Below are 22,413 nucleotides of genomic sequence, written 5' to 3' on the forward strand. Positions count from 1 at the left end.
TGAGCCCTGCGCGGCTCCAGATGCTGGAAAAACTGAATTAATGAGCGAGAAACTGCAGCCCGTGCACTGTGCGTGTGTCAGCGTGGTGTCCTGTGGGCTTTACAGCTGTGCTGAGAGGGAAAGGAAAGGAAAGGAAAGGAAAGGAAAGGAAAGGAAAGGAAAGGAAAGGAAAGGAAAGGAAAGGAAAGGAAAGGAAAGGAAAGGAAAGGAAAGGAAAGGAAAGGAAAGGAAAGGAAAGGAAAGGAAAGGAAAGGAAAGGAAAGGAAAGGAAAGGAAAGGAAAGGAAAGGAAAGGAAAGGAAAGGAAAGGGGAAAAGAAAATAAAAGATTTTGGGTTGTCAGGACCTCCTAAAATTGTTGTATTTTTGAGTCACACATGGCAGCTCTGTCAAGCCAAGCACCTTCTCAGCACCGCACAAAAACTCTGCTGACACAACCCCAGGGCTCGGGATTGTTGTTCTCCCATTCAGGCACTTCCCAAATTAAATCCCTTTTATTTTTTTCTCCCCTTTTCCAGTTGGCACGGGCTGCTTTGCAAACCTGAGCATTCGGAGCTGCAGGAAGCTGCATGCCCAGGAAAGGCTGTGATTCCCAAAGTGCTGCAGAAATGGAACAGAAAGAGAAATGTGGATTTTCTTTTTTTTGAGGTTTAAGTGATCCTTCAGGGAGATATCGAGACTGCTGCTTTAAAGTGCTGAGGAACTCCCCAGAGTGAATTTATGGGAGGAAATAAACAAGGAAGGTGGGGCAAATAAATAAGGAAAGGCTGGTTTGGACCTTTACTCCCAAATGTTGTGCCTTGCAGCACTGCTGGTGAATGCTGGCACAAGGGGAGTTATTTCTCTGCCAAGATGCATTAAAGGTGTAGCCTGGGGAAATACAGAGAATTCCAGGTGGGAAGGGGGCTCCTGGTGCCAAAGGAGGTGTCAGGGTGTGAAGGGGACCAGGGGGAGCTCCCTGATGTAATTTTCTCTTTAACCAAATCCATATTTTCTAATAGCTTTTCATACCTTTGTGAATTGCAGGCGGCGTATTTATTTACATCAGCAGTGGCTGTAATTACAGAGAATGCAAATGTGCAATTATTTAATTAGGATCCATAATGAGGCTGTGGGAGGGAGCTCTGAGGCAGATGTTTGTGGGGAGCAGCGCTGGCCAAGGCTTTGTGCTTTTGGAGGGGAAGAAAGTCGGGATCCAGGAGGAACTGAGAGCAGGAAAATTCTGCTGCTGGCTGGGGAAACCTGGATTGCTGTCCCAAATGAGAGGAACAGCAGATTTGTCTTTCCAAACAAGCCGTGGGTCTGCTGGGGGATAAAACCAGCACTGGGAGAGAAAAGAAACAGTGAGAAAGATTCCACTGATTGATGAATGGAAAAAGATATTTGCTTTTACAAATAAACTTTAGCTTTGCTGAGAAACGAAATTGGACGTTGAGAGATGAAAGAAACAATGGGGAAGAAAACCCCCTAAATTCCATAAGAATTAAAAATTAAAAGGGAGGGTTATAGATAAGAGGGGAATCTTTGGGATCAGGTGTTCTGGGGAGCCTGAACCAAGACACTTGAGAAAGTGCCTCAGAAATGGGGAAAAACCCCAAAATTCCATAAGAATTAAAAATTAAAAGAGAGGGTTATACATTAGAGGGAAATCTTTGGGATCAGGTGTTCTGGGGAGTCTGAACCTCTCAGGTACCTCAGAAATGGGGAAAACCCCCTAAATTCCCTAAGAATTAAAAGTTAAAAGGGAAAGTTATACCTCAGAGGGGAATCTTTGGGAAATCTTCAGGATCAGGCATATCAGGGAGTCTGAATCTCTCGAGTAGCTCAGGAACGGGGAAGGAGGGAAGGGAAACGTGGCTGGAAATTGGGTAAAAAGGAGGCTGCTCCTGCACACGGAGATGCTGCAGGACCCGCCAGCCCCGGTGACATCAGTGTGACTTCACGCGGGCTCAGTGGCCCCTGTGTCGCTGTCTGGGCTGGCTGTGAGCCCAGCCCCGCTCTGCTCCCCATGGAGGTGGCAAATGTCACCCCAGGGTGGCTCCCCCACTGTTAAAAGCTCCGGTTTCAATGCAGGGGTTGAGGGTACAACAAAGCAGAAACGCCATCCAGCCTCCTGAAAAACATTTTCCTTTTCCATTCCTGGGATTTGGGTCCTCAGCAGCTTGCGAGGGCAAAGGTTCAGCTGACAAGTGACAAATAAACTGTTTGGAAACGGGAGGGGAAAAGAGCATAAATTAATTTCTCTGTAACAATTATTCTTCCTCTTTGACTCATCTCCGAGAATAAATCCCTCGGGATATCTTTGTGCTGGAACACGGCGCAGAGAATGAAAACATTTCATCCCTGCCATCCCTAAATTCTCCCTTTATTGGCAGATGGATGAGCAGCCAGGGCCCAGCCCTCTCCTGGCTCTGCAGAAACACAACAGAGGGCATCAGATGTGCCAGGTGACAGGGAGGTGGCAGTGCCCGCTCAGGGTGGGCACTGAGGTGTCCCCACCACAGTCACAGCATCACAGGGGTCAGGACATTCCTCCCGTGCCCTCTGAGGAGGTTGGCAAATCCCTGCAGGGAACTGCCTGGAAATTGCCAGCTGCTTTTTAAAGAGATTATTGTAGCAGGTTATAGCAGTGCCTCCATTCAATTCCTGCCAGGCAGAAACCAGTTTTGCTGCAATTGCCTTCTCAGCTCCATAATCATTACCCAGGAAATTGCCCCGGGAGAGAGCAGGGAGTGGGGGCTGCTCTGCAGTGGGGAACGAGCAGGAAAATCCTCCAGGAGCTGTGCTGGGAGATGTCTCTATCTTGGCATTCACAGCACTTAATTTTTGGTCTTCTTTTCACCCTGAAAAGGTTCAGTTTCTGGCCGATCTCGGAGGGGAGGTGCCCTGGGAGATGCCCAGCGGCAGCCCCGGGCTGGAGGAGCAGCCTGGCGGGTCCCTGTGTGCCCAGGAGGGCTGGCACAGGATGCTCAGGGTGGGTTCTGTGCCCGGGCTGCTCCCTCCTCTCCCGCTGGAGCTCCAGCACCATCTACAGTCCTGCCAGGGCGCTCCAGGGCCTCAGGGTGCAGCACAGGCACAGGAAGGGTCAGCAGCTGGGCCAGGGGTGATCTGGGGGTATTTGCAGCTTTTCTGGCCTGAACTCTAAATGAGACAGGAGGCTTGGAGGAAAAAAACCCAAAGCAAGCCCAAACTCCCATTTTCAGAGCAGCAAACACACCAGGTTTGTGCCACAACACAGCTGGTGCTGCTCAGAAGGAGAACAAACCCACCTGAAACTGCAGCACAGGTAATGAAACATTCACGGCAGTTCCTTTGGTTAAACAGCATTAAAAATTCATTGGTGCTTCATTGGAGCACTGAGGCAGCAGCTATGGCTGTCAGGGATGGAGGAGTAGGGGGAAAATGCCTTTATTGCATGGGACAGCTCTTCCAGTCTGATTTTCTCAGACCCACTAGAATTCAGGAAAGGACAGACTGCACATGGAAACGCCCTGCCCTTCCCACAGGTGAGGAACAGCCCAGGACTGGCTCCTCCTGCCTCACTGTAACCCAAACAGACTCCCAAACATGCTCAGTATAAATAGTTTATTCAAGAAAATAGCAAATTCCAATTCTGTGAACAATCAACAGGGGAGAAGTGTTTTTCAAAATAGACCATTCTGGATGACTGTGTTTGAAGGGACAGGGGATCCCATGAGGTGTTGTGGGAAAACAAAAACACAAAGGTTCTGCAAGGACTGAGTGACAGGAAAGGCTCAGCCCCTGCACAAACACCTGGGAATGGGAATAGGAGTGGGACAGAACAGGAGACAACAGATTAAAACATGAAACTGTGACTGAAACTCTTCTAAGCACTACAGGGCAGGAAGGATTGGCAGCACCTTGGTCTCTGGGCTGAGCTCAGTGAACGCTCTCAGTGAGGTTTTCAATTAAAACAGATGTACAACAATGCAAGTGCCAAACAGCCTTTTGTGACTTCATGCCGTGAGGGCACCTTGCATTCCCTTTGTGTACTGGTTTACATTTCTCTCATCACTCCTGAAGGACAGAAAATACACCAGAAAGACACAGAGGTGTGCAGTGCACACCCAACACAAACATAAAGGAAGGAGCTGAACTGCCCTCTACACTTGGGAAAGTGACACTGGAAAGCTCTAAATCAGTTTGAATACATTTTCCATGAGAAATAAGAGAATTTTCCTACTTTGTAAAAAATCCTGTGACCTGACCCGTGGTCACCCAGCACAGGATCTCCTCTCCCCACATCCCCCTCTGAAGTGTCTCTCCCTGGAGGTCTCAGGGGAAGCTGAGGTGGGAAACTCTGGCACTCCTGGAGGGACATCACGGACCCCTCAATCTCTGGGCTCCACGTGTGCTTTGGGGGACAGCAGAGGCCACACAGGGGCTGCAGCTCCCACGTGCAGCAGTGCATAGAAGAGTCCCAGCTGAGCACTGGAAGGGCCCAGCCTGAGATGAGGTTACAGAACACTGAGCAGGAAATGCTCCTTCCCCCAGGCAAGCTCCAGGAAGCACCAACCCAATCCCAAGGTTTCCCAGACCAGCAGAAATAAGAAAGGTGAAATCAAAAGAGTATTTGGAAGTGTCAGTTTGCTCTTGCTGTGCCACAAGGTGCAGGTGTAAACTGGAGTCACTTGATCTTGGCCAGGGCTGCTGCTCTCCTCTCTGTGTTCTGGAACAAGGCTCGGATCAGACTCTTCACCTCAGCTGCTGAAAACTCCTCTGCCAGAGGCCCCTTGCCATCTGCCCACCTGCAGGGGAGACAGGGAGAGCTTTATGTGACCAATCTGCCCAGAAATGGCACCTCCAGCAAGCCTCCAAGGACCTGTGCCAGCAGCTGGTCCTGACCCTTTCCTCTGGAAAAGAAAACGGAAAGGGAAAGGGAAAGGGAAAGGGAAAGGGAAATGGAACAGGGAAAGGGAAAGGGAAAGGGAAAGGGAACAGGGAAAGGGAACGGGAACACGGAAAGGCAAAGGGAAAGGGAAAGGGAAAGGGAAAGGGAACAGGGAAAGGGAAAGGGAAAGGGAAAGGGCAAGTTCCTGCTCTTCCTCTGAATTGCAGCTCCCTGCACAGGCTGGAGAAGCAGCTGGAAAGGAAACACCTACTGATCCACAATTTCTTGGAGGTTGGCCTGCAGGATGATCATCAGCTCCTTGAATGTCATCCACTTCTGCACATAGACTGGAACTTCCTCCTGGTACTTCTTGTTTTTGTCCTCTTCAAGCAGAGGGGTGAAAACTTGGGGTCCCTCCTCCACCATGATCCTGCAGAGTGAGTACAGCCTGTCTGCATCCTCTGCAGAGATGTCCTGGGATGGGGAGAACATCAACAGAGATTAAGTGAGGCTTATTTTGGGAGTGCCAAGTGAAACAGTCCCAATGGATACATGATTATAATTTCTGTGTGAATGAACTGCTCCCCTAAAATGTGATGGTGGGGAGAGTTCCTGGAGGTGACAAACGCTGTCCCCAGCACCCCCATGGCTGTTACCTCCAGGGCAGCAATCCTGGTGACAATCTCTGCCAGGGCTGTGTTCAGGAGGGCCCCCATGGCCTTGCAGTACACGTTCACAGGGAGCACATCCTGCCACACCATGCCCAGCCTCCTCAGCTGGTGCAGCACCTGCAAGGCAACAGCTGAGCGTGACACCAGAACCCTGGGAAAGGCACCAGGGCATCAGGAGAGCACAGATGGGGAGAAACAACGGAGCAATCCTGCTAAAGACACAGCCCAGGACAAAAAACCCCAAACCATCAGTCAGAAAACAGTTTTCTTAGCAGCTGCACTGAGATTCCACAGTGCACCCTCCCCAGGATACCTGCAGGCACTGGGATGCTCTCTCGCTGCCTTCCTCACCTGCTTTATGGCTTTATTTGCTGCACAGTAATTCTCCTCATCATCCATGTTGGAAAAGTTCCTGGCACTCGAGAGCCTCTCCAGGATTTCTCCCTTCTGCACTCGCATCTGGGCCAGAAAACACTCCATCCCTTTAGGAGCAAAACAAGCAGAGAGAAGCAATTAAACAATTACTAAATTTGCTCTGCCTATTTATGACTGCAAGTGCTGAATAATGAACTTGCTATAACGTTTTATTTTTAATCAATTTCCAGTCTCCAAACAGTCTCCCAGCGCCAGTTTAACCAGTGAGCTCTCGTGCAGCTTGCATTGCTACAGCACTGCTGGAAAAGAGCAGCAGAAGGAATTGTGGATTGCTCCTGTTAGCTCACACAAACCTATCTCTGAATTTATTACTGTGGAATAACTAAGGAAAATATCAAAGGACTGAGCAGCAGATCCCAGAACACAACTTGCTGCATACTGAGCTGTTCTTGGGAGACTAAGCTCACAGGAAGATACAGGTTTCAAAGAGCCAAAACCTCCTAACTCAGAAATGTTTGTGCCGCCTGTCCAAACACCACCAACCCACTGCTCACACTGAGTGAGCAGCCAAACCCCCAGGAAAGCACCCAGCAGGGTGAGCTCCCAGGTGAGCCACAAGCACCTCTGGAGAGGGGAAGGGGCAGGGGAGTTACCCAGCCTCCTGAAGGCAGGCACCAGGTCCACGAAGGTGGCGGCCCCGTTGCTGAGCACGCTGGTGCTGCGGTAGCGGAACTGGTGGCCCAGGGTCAGCAGGTGGTGGGCGATGTACATGCAGTTGTTGTGGTGGATGGCAGCCAGCTGGGGCAGCTTCTGCAGGTTCTCCCTGGCCCAGCAAGAAGGGAAAAGGAGAAATGGGTTTATTTAGAGCTGGTTCTGTTAAAAAAAATGATTGTGTCTATCCTAGAGAAATGCACGGTCTGGTGCTGGCAAGGCCTGACTGACATCAGAGTGAAAACATTTAATCTCACAAACCCCACAGGAACTGGCAGGAAAAGAGTCTGAAATGGCACTGAGGCACTTGAACCCTGTGTTATCCCACAGTTTCCAGCCATGGGCTTTCAAACAGGAATACATTTTGTTAGAGCAAAGTCACAGAGAGGAAAGGGGAGAGAAGGTCTCTGACAGGATTGTGAACTTTCCATCTTCACTGCTGCTCTTTTTTTCACATGAAAAACATCCTGGAAAATCTGCACATCAGATCTGAGGTCAAAGTTATGTCTGGAAACAAATGCAGCTGTGTGAGAGCTTCACCCACACCCTTGATCACAGACTGCCAACACAGAAATTCTCCAGCACTTTGCTTTGCACAGGTAAGTCTTAGAGATTGAGTAGTTGATTTTTGCTGATGGAGCTGTAGTGGGACCATTCCAACAGCAGTACTGCCCCTCAGAACAGGAAATGTGGACACACTCACCTGTGGTATGTGGGCACCACCTCATAGAAGAGCTGGAAGATGTTCCTGACACAGTCAAAGAGCTGCACACAGCTGCAAGGGAAAGAAGGCTCATGTCAGCCTGGCACTGATGTCCTGCCCACAGCTCACCCTCAGCCTGCCCAAACAGGGCTCATGTCAGCCTGGCACTGGTGTCCTGCCCACAGCTCACCCTCAGCCTGCCCCACAACAAGGTTTTATGAGCAGTGAAGCACTGGCACAAAGAGGGGATTGTCAGCATCAATGACAGCACTATCAACACTCTGGAAAACTCTCAAAGGCTGTGCTGACCTTGAGGGTCAGTGTGGAAGGGAGATCCATGAAAGCCCAGAACAAAGGGGACACTGTCCCTGTCCCTCCAGGTGGGCAGGAACACTCAGGGACACTGTCCCTGCCCCTTGAGGGCAGCTATTACCTGGGCAACTCTCCTACTTCAGGGCTCTGGTTAAATTGAGTTTATGTGGATCCTGTTTGTTTATCCCCAAGAGCCCTGCCAGCTGCAGCCTGGAGTTCTTTGTTTTCACCAGCACAAAGAACTCTGCTCACACCGAGGCCAGCACTTGGTTTTGGCAAAAAGAGATGGGTTTGATTTTTCTAAACAACTGATTTTTCTAAAAACCTGAAGGAACAGCCTGCAGCAGTGTCAGTCTCCTGCCCAAACCCAGGGGTACATCCTCCAGCCAAAACAAGAGTAACGACCGACTCCAATTTTTCAAGTTCTTTAAATCTATTCCCAGGTGCTGGGCGTTGCTAGGGGCTGACACACAATAAACAAACACTGCTTTGAGAAGTGATGCTGACTGAGGAACGCCAGGCAATCCCTACCAGAGGTCAGTGCTGGCTGTGGCCTCCAGCAGGGTGTGGTAAGCCAGCTCCACGAGCTGCTGCACGGAGCAGCTGATGCGGCAGCAGGGCAGGCACAGCGTCAGGGGGCTCAGCCTGCTCTCAGTGCCCACGCTCACTGTGCCATTGGGCACCAGGCTGCAGGCTCCGGGCAGCTTCATGTGGTCTCCTGAGCCAGGATCAGGGAGCTCTGGGAGGGCTGTGCTGGAATCAGGCGTGATCTAAGGGAAACAGAGAGAGAGGGTAACAGAACTCGGAGCTCTGAAAGAAAAATCTGCAAAACTAAAAAGCACTCAATGGCAGAGGTTTGAGACTCAAGATAAACACAACACTGCAGCACTGTTAAAAAATATTCAGAGATTGTTTTCCAGATGGAACAACTGTGTGAGGCATCCCCAGTCACCTTGACAGTGTTGTGTATTTCTGAGGTCATCAGGTTCCTGGCTGCCATGATCACATCCTGGCACTTCTTGTTGGCAAAGTGGGAATCCACGTTGCAGGCGTATTTCAGCAGGGCAGTTGTGTCCTCCTTCAGAAACTGCATCTGCTTCAGGGCCTTCTCAAACTCCTCTGTGGATTCAATCACCTGAGGAGAGCAGATGTGTTCGATGTTAGCACAGCCCCCAAAAATCAGGGAACAAAGTTAAATTGGGTATAAAGGCTGAAAGCAGAGGATGAAGGAGGTTTTGGAGGGCATTAACCACTGGAATGCCATCCCACTGGAGTACCTGGGCTCTGTGTTCAAACCTGGGAGGGTTTTTGGGACCCACCTCTTTGTACTGCTCCAGTTTGCTGCTGTTGGTTGGGATGGAGTTCACCAGGCAGTTGTGGATGAGGCAGTCTGAGAGCTCCTCCCAGATGAGCTCCCCCAGCAGCTCTGCCAGGGTGATTCTGCCTTCCCCAGGCTGCTCCAGAGGCACATCTGCATCCCAGAGAAGAAAAATGGATTTTAACACAGCTGGGCCAGGCCCTCCATCAGCTCAAAAGCCTTTCCTCCATCTTCCTTGCACATAATGCTGATTAACAACCAGATATTCTAGAAAACTCCCATTAAACGAACAGGGTACTGATCATAACTAACTCCAGAACTGCATACTTAGCAGGTATTTGTGCAGAACTTCAAACACCAGCTTGATCTTCTCAAACACCTCCATGGGAGAGGACTCGTCCAGAGCAAGCTCCTGGGACCTGAACCTCAGGATGAACACATCTGGCTGCTCCTCTGGGACTGGCTCCAGAGATGGGTGTGAGATCAGAGGCTTCAGGATGTACTGCAACAACAAGTGGCCTGAGGAAAGAGAAAACAGAGGTTTTCCAACAGCAGATGGCTCCAGTGAGGTCCAGCCCTGACTGTTCTGGATTTAGAGACTGCAAGAAGTGGGAGGAATAATCCCTTGATCAGCTCTATCAGGGAATTACCAATGAGGTAAAACTCTTCAAGCACCAGGCTATTAAACCACATAGTCACAGACCAGAAGTACACGGAACTGTCAGGAAAGGAGAAATAATTCCAGGTGTATAATGGGATAAATATTTTCCTATTAATAAGAGCTACAGCATTCACCTCAGTGGGAAACACAAGCCAGGAGAGGAAGGAGTTTCCCAGTGTCCTGCTGGAGTGAAGTGGGTCTCACTATCCATGTTAAAACAAGCCTGAAGTATCCCCCCTGAGCTACTGGGGCTGTTCCTGGGGTCTGCCTTACCAAAGTCTTTGAGCTTGGAGTGCAGCTCTCCCAGGACAGCCAGGGCCTGCAGCACAGCAGCCACGGGGGGCACAGCAGTGTCCTCGTCCTGGGGTGGCACCGTGTGCAAGTGCAGCTCTGAGAGCACCAGGGCCTCCAGGCTGCTGCTCCCTGCACACAAAGCACATTCAGAACTGTCACAGGGCACAGCAGAAGCAGATCCACCCTCCCCAGAGCTCCTCCAGCCCCCTCAGCCCAACAGCTCCACTGCGTGTCCCACCCTGCAGGTGAAAGAGTGGGGCAGAAAGAGTGAAAAAAGCCCTGTGAGCACCTTTGGAAGGGGGAAGCTTCCACACAATGAGCTTCTGCCACTCCTCCCCGAGGTGGTAGATCATGTTCTGTGTCTGCACTGTGAGCTCCGTGCCCAGGGCCTTCAGGATCTTCAGCTCAAAGCCCCTGCGGGACTCCAGGCTCCTGAGGCTGCTCCGTGCCTGGGGAGAGCAGACACAGCTCAGGTGGGCACTGCCCTGCCAGGGAAAGCATCCCCTGGAACCCAGCCCTGGCATCCAGCCCCCTGCCAGGGGCACTGCTACCTTCTCCAGCTGCTGAGCTGCTGCCACGTACTGCTTCTCCTGCAGGGCAGAGTTGCACTCCTTGATAGTTGTGTCAAACTGCAAAGGGGAACACACACAGGGGGTGTCACTGCAGCTCTGCTACTGCAGACACTGCCAGACCTGTGAGCTACACACTCACCCAAAGCTCTGAACTACAGACACTCCCAGACCTGTGAGCTGCTGCCACTCACCTCAATCTGTGAGCCACAGACACCCAAATCTATAAACTACAGACACTCCCAAACCTGTGAGCTACAGACACACAAACCTGTAAACTACAGACACTCCCAATCCTGTGAGCTACAGACACACAAACCTGTAAACTACAGACACTCCCAATCCTGTGAGCTGCTGCCACTCACCTCAATCTGTGAGCTACAGACACTGCCAAATCTATAAACTACAGACACTCCCAGACCTGTGAGCTACAGACACACAAACCTGTAAACTACAGACACTCCCAATCCTGTGAGCTACAGACACACAAACCTGTAAACTACAGACACTCCCAATCCTGTGAGCTACAGACACTCATCCCAAACAGAAGCCCAGAACAATGCTCACACTGAGGAGCAGGATTATTTTGCTCCCCCTCCTCACCTCCTGCAGCTTTTTCAGGACACTCAGGACCAGCGTGTCCCTCTCCAGCTGCTGCTTCAGCTCTGTGAACTCAGCAACAGCCACGTTTAGATCTTGCTGGACCTAAAACAACAGCAGTTCTCAGTTCACTCACAGCATTGGTTAGCACACACATTTTCCTCTTAAATTTCACTTATCATTTATTTCTGTTCAGAGAATGATTTGGTGAGGAGGGAAAAACTCCATCCTTTTTACTCCTGTGTCCCACCCCCTGCCCCAGCCAAGGCTGGTCCTTCTCTCTGAAGGACACTGTGACACACTTTTCCACCCATACAAGAGTGACAACCCCTTAATGGCAGCTCTTAATGTGCACCCTGGTGTCACCTCAAGGCATTCTTTAGGGCTGATATCACCCAGGGATCCCAGCCAGAGAATCACAGAATCCCCTGAGCTGGATGGGACCATCGAGTCCTGCCACAAACCCCAAAATCCCATCATGAAAGTGTTGTGCAGACGCTCCTTGAGCTCTGGCAGGTTTGGGGCTGTGACCAAGCACCCCACGATGGGGTGGGGGGCTCCAGATTTGGGCTGAAATGGAGCAGGATGTCCCTGGGAGTCACCTCGTTCTCGATGCCCGCCTTGAGCAGGTCGATGTTGTTGGACAGCCCCTCCACCTGCGCCACCAGGTCCTCTGCGCTCTGCATGCTGGGCAGGAACTCGCTGTACTTCTTGTTGATCATGGTGCACACCTCTCCCTGAGGACAGCGAGCGAAGGGACAGCGTCACCTCGGTGACACAGGGACAGGGTGAGAGGGCAGGGCTGGGGCACCGCAGGATGGAGAGGGCTGGGACATCCCTGAGCAGGGCTGGGCACCCCTGAGCAGGGCTGGGGCACCCCGGGACGAACCAGGACTGGACACCCGGGGCTGAACCAAGGCTGGGCACCCCAATCCAGCTGACCCAGGGCTAGACACCCGGCCCAAACCAGGGCTGGGCACCCGAAATAATCCAGGGCTGAACACCCCGATCCAGCTGACCCAGAGCTGGACATCTGGACACCCGAGTGACACACAGCTGGACACCCAGTCCCGACCGGCTCCGCCGCAGTGCCGGCTCCCTGTCTCTCCCCGCGCCCCCTCCGTTCCCCGTCCCTTGCCTTGAGCTCCTCGACGCGGCGGGAGAGGCGCCCGACGCGAGCCCCCAGGTGCTCCTTGTCCAGCCGGCCCGAGTGCGCCAGCACGGCCGCCACCAGCGAGCCCGCCCGCGCCGCCATGGCTGCGCGCCCTACGGCGGCCGCGAGGGACACGGGACCGCGGCGCGGAGCTCGATCGGGAGACCGCGGGTTCGAGACTGACCGGGGACAGCCGGACACGGCAGGGAGAGGGGACCGCGGTTATGGAGACACCCAGAGATCCCATGGGTTATGGAGACACCCAGAGATCCCATGGGGATCGGGGACCGCGGTTATGGGGACACGAAGATACCGGGAGGCGGGAACCGCGGTTATGGGAACATCTGGAGATGGGGGTGAGAGAGGACCGCCGTTATGGTGACGCCCGGAGATGAGAGGGAGCAGGAACGCGGTTATGGGGACACGGAGATGCCGGGGAATCTGTGGATGGCGTGACCTGTGGCTACTGGATGCTGAGGGTCTATGGCTAGCAGGGACACCCGTGGATGCTGAGGGTCCGTGGCTATGAGGGACCAGTGGATGCCGGAGTCTGTGGCTATGGGGGACCAGTGGCTGCAGGGGATGTGGAAATTTCGGGGACCCCCCAGCTCTGCAGTGTTTCCTGGCTGCGGGGTCCATCAGTGGATGTCCCTGGCTGCAGGGGGACAGGGAGATCGGGGCTCAGAGGGTTCCGTGGGTGCTGGGGTGAGGAGGCAGGCCCCGAGCCCCCCTCCATTCTCGCCGGGGGAGGGAGGATCAGCCCCCGGCATCCGGTGCCTGACGCAGCCCGGGCGGGAGGTGCCTCGTGGTGACAGCTGTCCCCACGTCCCGGAGCGGGGACAGAGCCACCACCGCCGTGCCATGCCGGGGGGAAAGGCTCTGAGTGCCTGGGGGCTGCTGGCCAGCCTGGCCCTGGCCAGCTGGGGGGTCCGAGGTGAGTCCGGGGGTGTGGGGTCAGCGGCCGGACACTCGCCGTGGTCCCTGGACATGGTGGGAAGGAACCCCAGGGCTTGGGAACCCCAGGGCTTGGTGAGGTTTTCCTGCAGGGAAAGTTTGGAATGTCCACGGGGAAAAAGGAATCGGTGCAGGAGGATGGGAGAGTTTGGCCAGAGCTCTTTTGGGACAGCCTGATGTGATGCTTCCTGCCCAGGAAGGAGCTCCGAGCTCTGCCCTGCTGCTCATCACTCAGAGGTGAAGCTCTCTGCTCCCTTCTCCTTGCACAGGGCAGATATTCGTGAAGGAATTCAGCGGGAAGGTGTTCCTGGAGTGTGTGAGGAGCCAAGGCAAGAACATCACATGGTGGAGAGATGGGAGCCCTGTTGGGCACGAGGCACAGCTGGACCTGAGCGGGGTTTATGATGACCCCAGGGGCCTCTACACGTGTGAGACAGAAGGCCGGAGGAGCAGCCTCCAGGTGCACTACCGCAGTAAGTGTTCACTGCTGCCTTGCCAGAGCCAGCAGCCAGGGCTGCTCGGAGTGTTCCCCTAAGCCGAGCCTTGAGGGATTTTCCCCTCACCTAGGAGTGTCTCCAGTGGTTTCTCTGCATATGGTGTCACTGTGACAGCCCTGCAGTTCCGTGCCATGACCTGCTCCTCTGCCCTGCACTGGTGTGGGGGACACGGGGGTCACGCAGCAAAGCCAGCTGGGCTCTGTTGCCCTGGCAGAGCTGGCCCTGCCCTCAGTGTTTGTGTCCTTTTGGGTTTGCAGTGTGCCAGAACTGCATCGAGGTGGACGCTCCCACCATCTCGGGCATCGTCGTCGCCGACCTGGTGGCCACGCTGCTCCTGGCAGTGGCCGTGTACTGCATCAGTGGCCATGACAGGGGACACACCTCGCGAGGTGAGGGATGGGGACAGCCCGGGGGCTGTGCCTGGCACCCCTGGGAGCTCTGTGTGGCACCCCTGGGGGCTGCAGCCAGCTCTTGGGTTTGTTTGGAAACCTTCCCCTCATTGCCCATGGCTACCTGAGCTTGTCCTTTCTTCCTCCAGCCTCTGACAAGCAGAACCTGATCTCCAACGAGCTCTACCAGGTGAGTGGGAGCACCCCTGTGTGTGTTTGGGGACACCTTCAGCATTCCTGGGTGTGTGTGGGGACACCACTAGCACCCCTGTGTGTGTTTGGGGACACCTTCAGCATTCCTGGGTGTGTGTGGGGACACCACTAGCACCCCTGTGTGTGTTTGGGGACACCTTCAGCTCCCCTGTGTGTGTGTGTGCACCTTCAGCCCCTCAGCGTGGAGAGAATCTTGCCCAAGGCTGACCCAGCTCACCCTCCCAGGGTTTGGCAGGTGCAGTTTGGGTTCATGTCCCCTTATTTTTCCCCCTGGCAGCCCCTGGGAGAGCGGGAGGAGGATCAGTACAGCAGGCTGGCTCCCGCCCGTGCGCGCAGGTGAGGAGGAAGACTCTGGGACTGCCTTCATCAGCGTGCTGGCTTTGCTTGGGGGTCCCTCCAGGGTGGGCTGCTTGCAGCCCTGTGCTCATTGCACACCTCTTGCACTTCTGTATTAATGCCAATAAAGATGAGCCTGTCCCACGGGCTCCCTGCTCCATCTGCTGTGTGCAGCTCCTGGGGAAGGGCACAGGGATGGGGTCTGGGCACTGGGAAGGGCAAAGGGAGAGGGTCTGGTCACTGGGAAGGGCACAGGGATGGGGTCTGAGCACTGGGAAGGGCACAGGGATGGGGTCTGGTCACTGGGAAGGGCACAGGGATGGGGTCTGGTCACTGGGAAGGGCACAGGGATGGGGTCTGGGCACTGGGAAGGGCACAGGGATGGGGTCTGGTCACTGGGAAGGGCACAGGGATGGGGTCTGGTCACTGGGAAGGGCACAGGGATGGCGTCTGATCACTGGGAAGGTGCACACAGGATGGGATTTTGGTCATTGGGAAGATCTAGTCATTGGGAAGATCCACAGGGTGGCATCTGATCATTGGGAAGATCTGGTCACTGGGTAGGTGCACACAAGATGGAGTCTGGTCACTGGGAAGGGCACAGAGATGGGATCTGGTCACTGCGAATATCTGTTCACTGGGAGGGTGCACAGGGATGAGATGTGGTCATTGGGAAGATGCACAGGGATGGGATTTGGAATGGCAATGCCAGGTCTCCACTCCCCAGCCCCAAGCAGAAACAGCTCACGTTGGAATGTTCATGGGGATAAAGGACATCTCCCGTCTGAGCCCCCAGAATGGGACACAGACACCAACAGGGCCAGCCAGCATCACCTCAGCCTGGGAGGATGAGGAAATTTGCAGCCCTGCAGGCAGTAAAGCCCAAAGTGGGGGTGCGGCGGTGAAGAGGGGCCCGTGGGTTGTTTTGGTGCCTGTTTGAGCTCGAAGCCTGGCTGAGGCAGCCCTGAGCAGAGGAAGCAGCAGCAGAGCAGGGCTGGGGGCGTTGAGCTGCGCCCCAGCAGCTCCAGGATGCGGTTTAGAGCACAGCTGGGCTCCTTCACCACAGCAGGCCCCACACCCCGGCGGGGAGATGGCGAGATACACACAGCACCAAGCAGCCCCAGAGCCCCAAACCCACACAGGGCCACGCTGTCACCTTCTGCGAGCAGCATTGCTGCAAATGGGGCCAGGCTGGGAAGGGGAGAGCGGGACCGGGTCAGAGGCAAAACCCCCTGCACAAGATCCATACTCAGCCCAAGGAACACCAGAACCAAGTGAGGGCACTCAGGGTAGATATTACGCCTGAAGGAAAAGGTCAGAGGCAAATCCCCCTGAGGAGGATCCATTCTCAGCCCAGGGAACACCAGAACCGAGTGGGGGCACTCAGGGTGGAAATTAAACCTGAGGGGAAAGCAGCAGGAGCAGAGGGAAGTGCAAGGGGAAAAGGAGACCACGGAGGCCCAGTGAGGTTGCAGTCCTTTAATGAGAAGGAAATCTCGTGCCAATGTGCTCATTTCTGCTCCGGGCTGGCAAACCCAAGCACACCCCAGGGTGGGACAGCCCGTCCCTGTCCTGTGGCCAGAACACCAGAGGCTCAGCAGAGCTGCAGAGAGCCGGGACAAGGTGGGCAGAAGCGTTTCACCCCGAGCTGCTTGTCCAGGCTGCCACCAGAGGAGTTTCAGATGGCCCTGGGGGCCAGGCCTGCATACACCTCCCGCTGCCCCTTCCGGATGGGCTGTGGGGAGACATGAGATCCTGGGTCAGGCGATGGAGCCCCACACTTCTCCTCACAGAGAAAAGCAGGGCAAAATTCTTCCCAAGATTATTCTCATCTCATTTGCTGCGCCTGTTTTTGTGCCAAAGTAGAATGCAATAGTAGAATGTGCAATAGCAGAAAGCAATGTGGAGATTGTTTCCCCACAGTGATGGTGTTTTATTTCCTTGGCCTGTCAGGGAAACACAGTGTGTGTGTGTGTGTGTGTGTCAGGACTGAGGGTGACAGTCACGAGATTCTGTGCAGTGTGTGCAGAGTTGAGTGCTTGGCAGGTTCAGTTTTAGATGTATAGAATAATACAGTATAATAAAGTAATTAATTTGCCTTCTGATAAGATGGAGTCCTCCTCATCATTCCTCCATAGCACCAGCTCTAAGGAGCCCTCACTAAGCCCACATAGGGCATGGAGAAAAGCACAGCAGAGCAGGGGCAGTGCCCAGGGAGCTGCAGCTCTGCCCCCACATAAATCCCCGTGGCAGCACCAGGGAGAGGGGCTCTACCCTCACCACCCTTTTCCCAATTCCAGCCAGGAAATCTGGGAGCTCGGCTGGATGCTCCTCCAGGGATGGATGACCTGGCTGTCCCTGCCCAGCAGCAGCATGGAAAGGGACTGTCCTCACCTCATAGTCCGGGTTGGGGACAGGGGGAGGCCGCTGCATCTTCGGACCTGAAAGAGAGGCACAGAGAGGGTGAGTCCCTGCTATGAGGGCTCCCCAGGCTGATCCCAGGGCCAGGCACACCACAGATCAACCCCCATGGATTCATTCTGAGCTCCTGAAGAGTTCAGAATACACACAGCTGCAGGGCTGGCTCCAGCACAGCGGCCTGGGAAATGAGCTCCATTGCAGCAGCCAGCCCATCCCTGCCCAGAGAACGCCTGGAGAACACCCCTGGGATGCAGGAGCACTGCCTGGAAGCTCGTGGGGAGCAGAGGATGCCATGAGGGTTTCCCTGGGTGTGACTGTCTTTTTTCTGAAAAATCCCCTTGCCCAGGATTTCTCTCCTGGGAAGCTGAGGAGCCTCAGGGAAAAAGGAAAACAATAATTATCTCATTGGCTTCTCCTGCGTTTTGCTGCTTTGAAATGTGAGTGGAGATTGTTTATCCAAGATATGAATTGCTTTTATTTAATGGCCAATCGGTGCTGAGCTGTGTCAGACTCTGAAGAGTCATGAGTTTTCATTATCGTTTTTTGTAGCCTGCTGTCAGTATCCTTTCTCTATTCTTTAGTTTAGTTTTAGTATAGCATAATATAATATAATATAATATAATATAATATAATATAATATAATATAATATACAACATAATATAATTAATGTAATGTACAACATAATATAATTAATGTAATTAATATAATTAACATAATTAATATATTAATATAATAATAAATCTGCCTTCTAAAACCATGGAGTCAGATTCACCATTTCCTTCCTCCTCCATCTGGGGACCCCAAAAATACCACACCTGGGTGCCCAGAGGGTGGCACAGACAGCTGGGGTGCCTGCAGTGGCTCTCACCTCGTGGCCGGCTGTCCCCAGCAGAGCTGGCTCGTCCCTTCCTGCCCTTGCTGAAGTAATAGACCAGGATCAGCACGCCCAGGGTGATGAGGAGGTCTGCAGTGATGATCCCTGCCACCATCAGGGCGTCCAGCTCCTCGCAGGTGGCACAAACTGCAGGGACGAGGGCAGGGGATGCTCAGAGCCGGGAGAGCCCAGCCTGGCACAGGGCTACGGGCAGCTGGGAAGGGGAAAAGGGCAAACCGGGAGGGAAGATTTGCCCAAAATGGGCTCTGGGACTGGCCTCAGCAGCACCACATTCACCCACGCCACTGGAAACCCAGAGTCAGCCCCCAAACCTGCCAGGTGAGGGGGCAGCACTCACCTTTGGCATTCAGGTACAGCTGATGCTTCGCGTTACCCAAGGAGCAGCTGAGGTTGGCAGGGGAGCTGTCGTGGTCCTTTATAATGAACTTCCTCTCCTTGGTGTCCTGGGTTTTCCCAGACAGCTCCCACTGGATGTTGTCGTCGTCCTCGCCCAAGGGACACGTGATGGTCACCGTGGTGCCAGAAATCTCCACCAGGAATTCCTCTTGGGAGGACGCACCAATGAGAAAGGAAAGCAAGGGCAAAAGTCAGATATTTCCACCTGGTTTTTAGTCTGCTGCAGTCTTTATACCCCGCTAAATACTAAAGAATGCTGGTAAAATTCACTTACCCTCCAGTTCTTCATCTGCAAAACAGAAAACAAAGAGTGTTAAAAAATCATCTCACCATTGCCTCACAGTGCTGGAAATGCCCAGCACTGGTAATAATTACATACCAATTCCTCCAATCAGTAAGACCACTGTCAATTAATGAACAGTGAATTTTTCCTATCCTGCAATATTTACAAAATTCAAATCTTTCTATTTGACTTTTAGTCCTCACTTTTGAGGGATTTTAGCATGATAAATAGTTAAGGATGGCAGTAAAATACACTTACCCTGCTGAGCTGTGGTGCCAACTGCAAAAAAAGGAATAAGAAATGTTAAATAATTGAACTTCAGCTATCACACACCTTTCCTACTCCCAGGACATCCTTTCTGAGCTCAGCTGCTTGAAAGAGATGTTTACAATCCCACATTCATGCTGAAGGCATCAGAAATATTCTGCTGGTGAGACAGGATGTTGTTCTGAACTTGGAAGCCATTTTCAACACAGCCTAACGCAGAATGGAAACTTGAATCATTTTCCAACCCAGTTCAGAAAAATAAGGTTGTTATTGCAAGATGCAAACCGAGAAATTCTGCTTTATTATCGTGGAGCAAACACTGCTGGAAAATCCTGGTAAGAACCTCTGCAAGAGTGGGAGCCTGACATTGGTTTAACGCTGTAAAACTGTTTATCTGTGTGGTTTTTCTGCCTTGCAGGAAACAACATGCTCCATGAGAGTTTTAGGAGCTGGAATATTAAAGGAAGAGTTTTTAGGAGGTGTGAATCACAGTTGTGATTTCCTTTAAAGACATTTGTCCTTTTGCAAAAAGTAACTTAAATAAGCGACTGCAGATTTGAATAAGTGCAGATTTTAATTCCACAGCGGACTTCCATGGAGAGAAGGTGACCTGATGGTTTTTATTTTACAGAGATATATTTAAATCTGGAAAAACAATAGGCCACTGATAAACCACGTTTTCTATCTTCACAAAGTTGGTACTTGCAGCACTTGGGCAGAGTAGCTGGAGTCTGGTAACAACTCTTAATGGATTATCCTGTACGCTCATCTCTCCTCATTACTGGGTTCTTTAGAGCCTTTCCAGGTACTCTGCACTTCATCCTGAGCCAGTGGGGCACCCCAGCTGCCACCCCACCCCTGATGTCCCACCAAGCCTGAGTCACTTACCCAGGATCACCAAACGCTTTGAGAAAAGTGCACGGATAAAGGATAAAACTGCCAAAATTAGAAGTGTGGAACCTTACAGCTCGCACAGCTGTAACCCAGCTGCCTGAAGATTGGGGACTCACCTGCACACAGCAGGAGCCCCAGGAGGGGCAGACACTGCTCCAGCCTCATCCTCGCGTTCCTGCTGCTGCTGCTCCTCTCCACCACATCAGACTGCCATGGCTGTGGCAGGAAAGAGCACGGTGGCTTTCCTAGAAAGAAGCCCAGGATTGTTTTTCCCAGAATTGTTGCCCACCCGAGCAGGGCTGGGGCGCTCACTCTTTCCAGAGCAGCCGAGGCTGAGGCACACACGTGAAATAAGGCCAGGTCAGGAAGTGCGGAGGCTCAAAATGTCTTCATGGGACGTCACCAGCAGCCTGGGGTGGCTCCTCTGCCCTGCGCCAGCTCTGCGGGCTCTGGGCAGATCCTGGGGCTGCCCTGGGAGCTGAGGAGAGAGAAACGAGCTGGAATCCATCAGGACCTTCCCAACAGCTCCTCAAAGTGGGAGCTTGAGAGGCTCCAAGTGTGCCAAAGGACTTCACGTGGAATCCCAGCGTGGTTTGGGTGGGAAGCGACCATAAAGCCCATCGCATCCCACCCCTGCCATGAGGGACACCCTCACTGTCCCAGGGTGCTCCAAACCCCGTCCAGCCTGGCCATGGGCACTGCCAGGAACCCAGGGGCAGCCACAGCTGTGCCAGGGCCTGCCCACCCTGCCAGGGAACAACTCCTAATTCCCAATATCCCATCCAGCCCTGCCCTCGGGCAGTGTCAGCCCATTCCCCCTTGTTCTACCCCACAGGTGCTGCCAAGAGCCCCTGTCCACCCTCCTGCAGCTCCCTTCAGGCACAGGCAGGCTGGAATGAGGGGAGCAGGAGCTGCCCCCCAAAGCTGAGCACCCAGAGCCCTGCACGGCCATGGCTCCCTGCCCATCCCCATGGCGGTGTTCACAGGGCTCCCAGGATGAGGGAAGAGACCAGAATGTTGACTCTATGCTTTAAAAAGCTTGATTTATTATTTTATTATATATATTATATTAAAACTAAACCAAAAGAATATAAGAAAAGATTTTATTAGACAGCTTGAAAGCAAAAGAGAAAAATAGAATTATTACAAAATCTTGTCTCCAACTAGAGAGACACAGCTGGAGTGTGATTAGCTATTAATTACAAACAACTACACGAAACTAATCAAAGATACACCTGTTGCGTTCTACAGCAGCAGATAGTTATTGTTTACATTTTGTTCTTGAGGCTTCTCAAGAGAAAAAATCCTAAAGCGAGGATTTTCCATTAAACACATGTAACACATGTAACACATGTAACACATCTGTAACACATCCCCGGCACTCAGCCCCTCTCGAGCATCATTTTTGGGATGCTCTCCCGCTCGGGCGCTGCCGTGGCCGTGGCTGGCCCCGCTAGAGGGGGCTCCTGGCCCGGCTGGCTGAGGATGAAGCGCAGATGCGGAATATCTGTAAAGGCTCTGAAGGGACAGGGGGTGCTGCTGTGCCCCATTTCCTGTACTGCCGTGCTCTCTTTGTCAGGGCTTTCTTTCCCTTATTTATGTTTCCGAGTAGAACATCAGAGAATTCAGGTTACTGCTGAGTGTGCCAGGGACGTGGTCGTCTCTTAAAAGTTGGAGTCCACGTGTTTTGTTAAAAGATAAAGATTAACAAAAGTCTGCAGGCAAGGGGGCTGTTCCCAGCCCTGTGCAGAAACAGGACTAGGAAGTGGCAGCAAATTTTGGCTGCTAAACATTAAACACAACCCGAACAAAGCCCCAGAGTGATAAATATTCACAGTGGCGAGGAAACAAAAGGAGGCGATGTGCTGGAACTGTAACCGAGTGGGAATCTGGGGACGTGAAGTGATGGAGGGGTAACGCGGGACCGAATCGTTCCGGGAAAACGGAGACCCTTGGTGTCCCAAATCACTCCGGGAAAATGGAGATCCTTGGTGTCCCAAATCATTCCGGGAAAACGAAGACCCTTGGTGTCCCAAATCACTCCATGAAAACGGAGACCCTTGGTGTCCCCAATCACTCCATGAAAACGGAGACCCTTGGTGTCCCAAATCACTCCGGGAAAACGGAGATCTTTGGTGTCCCAAACCACTCCATGAAAACGGAGACCCTTGGTGTTCCCAAATCATTCCGGGAAAACGGAGACCCTTGGTGTCCCAAATCATTCCGGGAAAATGGAGACCCTTGGTGTCCCAAATCACTCCATGAAAACGGAGACCCTTGGTGTCCCAAATCACTCCATGAAAACGGAGACCCTTGGTGTCTCGGAGGCGTTTGCACACACGGGATTCCCGGCTCTGTTCTGGGGACAGCCCAGGGAGCTGACGGCCTCAGCGCTGTTTTTCCATCACCAAATCGCTGAAGGGAACCCTCAAACACCCTGAGGTTGGGGCACTCTCCCCTTGCACCCCTGCAAGGGAAATCGGCACCAGGCACAAGTGGAAGCGGTGACCTGGGATGACTTCTGGGAGGGATGGTGAGCCAGACACAAACACTGCCGCTCCAGTGATTTATGGCCCTCGAGTGTAAACATCCTCATTTTGACAACACACAGGCTCTGATTGGTTTCACACTCACAACAGCCACGTGCCGG

General features: G+C 52.9%; 3 protein-coding genes across 5 annotated transcripts; 1 reads left to right on the forward strand and 2 right to left on the reverse strand.

The window, feature by feature from the left end:
* Positions 1-3,568: 3,568 nt before the first annotated feature.
* Positions 3,569-12,319, reverse strand: ZW10 (zw10 kinetochore protein). Its single transcript, XM_058041208.1, has 16 exons — positions 12,203-12,319; positions 11,667-11,801; positions 11,068-11,169; positions 10,447-10,524; positions 10,185-10,344; positions 9,875-10,024; positions 9,268-9,459; positions 8,942-9,093; positions 8,575-8,757; positions 8,154-8,392; positions 7,311-7,382; positions 6,550-6,719; positions 5,873-6,003; positions 5,507-5,638; positions 5,122-5,324; positions 3,569-4,767 (listed from the first exon to the last, which is right to left on the reverse strand). Exons 1-16 carry the CDS (start codon positions 12,317-12,319, stop codon positions 4,647-4,649), a joined length of 2,337 nt encoding a protein of 778 aa, XP_057897191.1. The 3' UTR covers positions 3,569-4,646.
* A 256-nt stretch (positions 12,320-12,575) lies between these two features.
* On the forward strand, positions 12,576-14,730 carry LOC131093901 (T-cell surface glycoprotein CD3 gamma chain-like). Of its 3 annotated transcripts, none has more exons than XM_058041297.1 (5): positions 12,576-12,696; positions 13,441-13,644; positions 13,926-14,057; positions 14,207-14,247; positions 14,548-14,730. In XM_058041297.1, the coding sequence occupies exons 1-5, from the start codon at positions 12,609-12,611 to the stop codon at positions 14,608-14,610; spliced, it is 528 nt and encodes a 175-aa protein (XP_057897280.1). In that variant the 5' UTR covers positions 12,576-12,608; the 3' UTR covers positions 14,611-14,730. The 3 variants fall into 3 exon arrangements, with proteins under 3 accessions (XP_057897280.1, XP_057897279.1, XP_057897281.1); XM_058041296.1 differs by having other exon boundaries at positions 12,582-12,732; XM_058041298.1 differs by lacking the exon at positions 12,576-12,696 and adding an exon at positions 13,051-13,151.
* A 1,535-nt stretch (positions 14,731-16,265) lies between these two features.
* LOC131093927 (T-cell surface glycoprotein CD3 epsilon chain) lies at positions 16,266-19,928 on the reverse strand. Its single transcript, XM_058041327.1, has 7 exons — positions 19,880-19,928; positions 18,861-18,881; positions 18,594-18,608; positions 18,261-18,467; positions 17,897-18,049; positions 17,001-17,047; positions 16,266-16,341 (listed from the first exon to the last, which is right to left on the reverse strand). The coding sequence occupies exons 1-7, from the start codon at positions 19,926-19,928 to the stop codon at positions 16,285-16,287; spliced, it is 549 nt and encodes a 182-aa protein (XP_057897310.1). The 3' UTR covers positions 16,266-16,284.
* Between the last annotated feature and the right edge of the window lie 2,485 nt (positions 19,929-22,413).

Source organism: Melospiza georgiana, chromosome 27, assembly GCF_028018845.1.
Source record: "Melospiza georgiana isolate bMelGeo1 chromosome 27, bMelGeo1.pri, whole genome shotgun sequence".
Classification (NCBI taxonomy): domain Eukaryota; kingdom Metazoa; phylum Chordata; class Aves; order Passeriformes; family Passerellidae; genus Melospiza; species Melospiza georgiana.

Excerpts from the sequence above, each read along its gene's own strand:
- ZW10 (XM_058041208.1), bottom strand. The coding sequence starts at position 12,319 with ATGGCGGCGCGGGCGGGCTCGCTGGTGGCGGCCGTGCTGGCGCACTCG. Across the intron at positions 10,345-10,446 it reads CAGCTCAGCAGCTGGAGAAG|GCACGGAGCAGCCTCAGGAG; the intron begins GTAGCAGTGCCC and ends TGCTCTCCCCAG. Across the intron at positions 10,025-10,184 it reads GAAGCTTCCCCCTTCCAAAG|GGAGCAGCAGCCTGGAGGCC; the intron begins GTGCTCACAGGG and ends CTTTGTGTGCAG.
- LOC131093901 (XM_058041296.1), top strand. The coding sequence starts at position 12,609 with ATGAGAGGGAGCAGGAACGCGGTTATGGGGACACGGAGATGCCGGGGA. Across the intron at positions 12,733-13,440 it reads GACACCCGTGGATGCTGAGG|GGCAGATATTCGTGAAGGAA; the intron begins GTCCGTGGCTAT and ends CTCCTTGCACAG. Across the intron at positions 14,248-14,547 it reads TCTCCAACGAGCTCTACCAG|CCCCTGGGAGAGCGGGAGGA; the intron begins GTGAGTGGGAGC and ends TCCCCCTGGCAG.
- LOC131093927 (XM_058041327.1), bottom strand. The coding sequence starts at position 19,928 with ATGAGGCTGGAGCAGTGTCTGCCCCTCCTGGGGCTCCTGCTGTGTGCA. Across the intron at positions 18,050-18,260 it reads GCTGTACCTGAATGCCAAAG|TTTGTGCCACCTGCGAGGAG; the intron begins GTGAGTGCTGCC and ends TCGTCCCTGCAG. Across the intron at positions 17,048-17,896 it reads TGGGGACAGCCGGCCACGAG|GTCCGAAGATGCAGCGGCCT; the intron begins GTGAGAGCCACT and ends CCTCTCTTTCAG.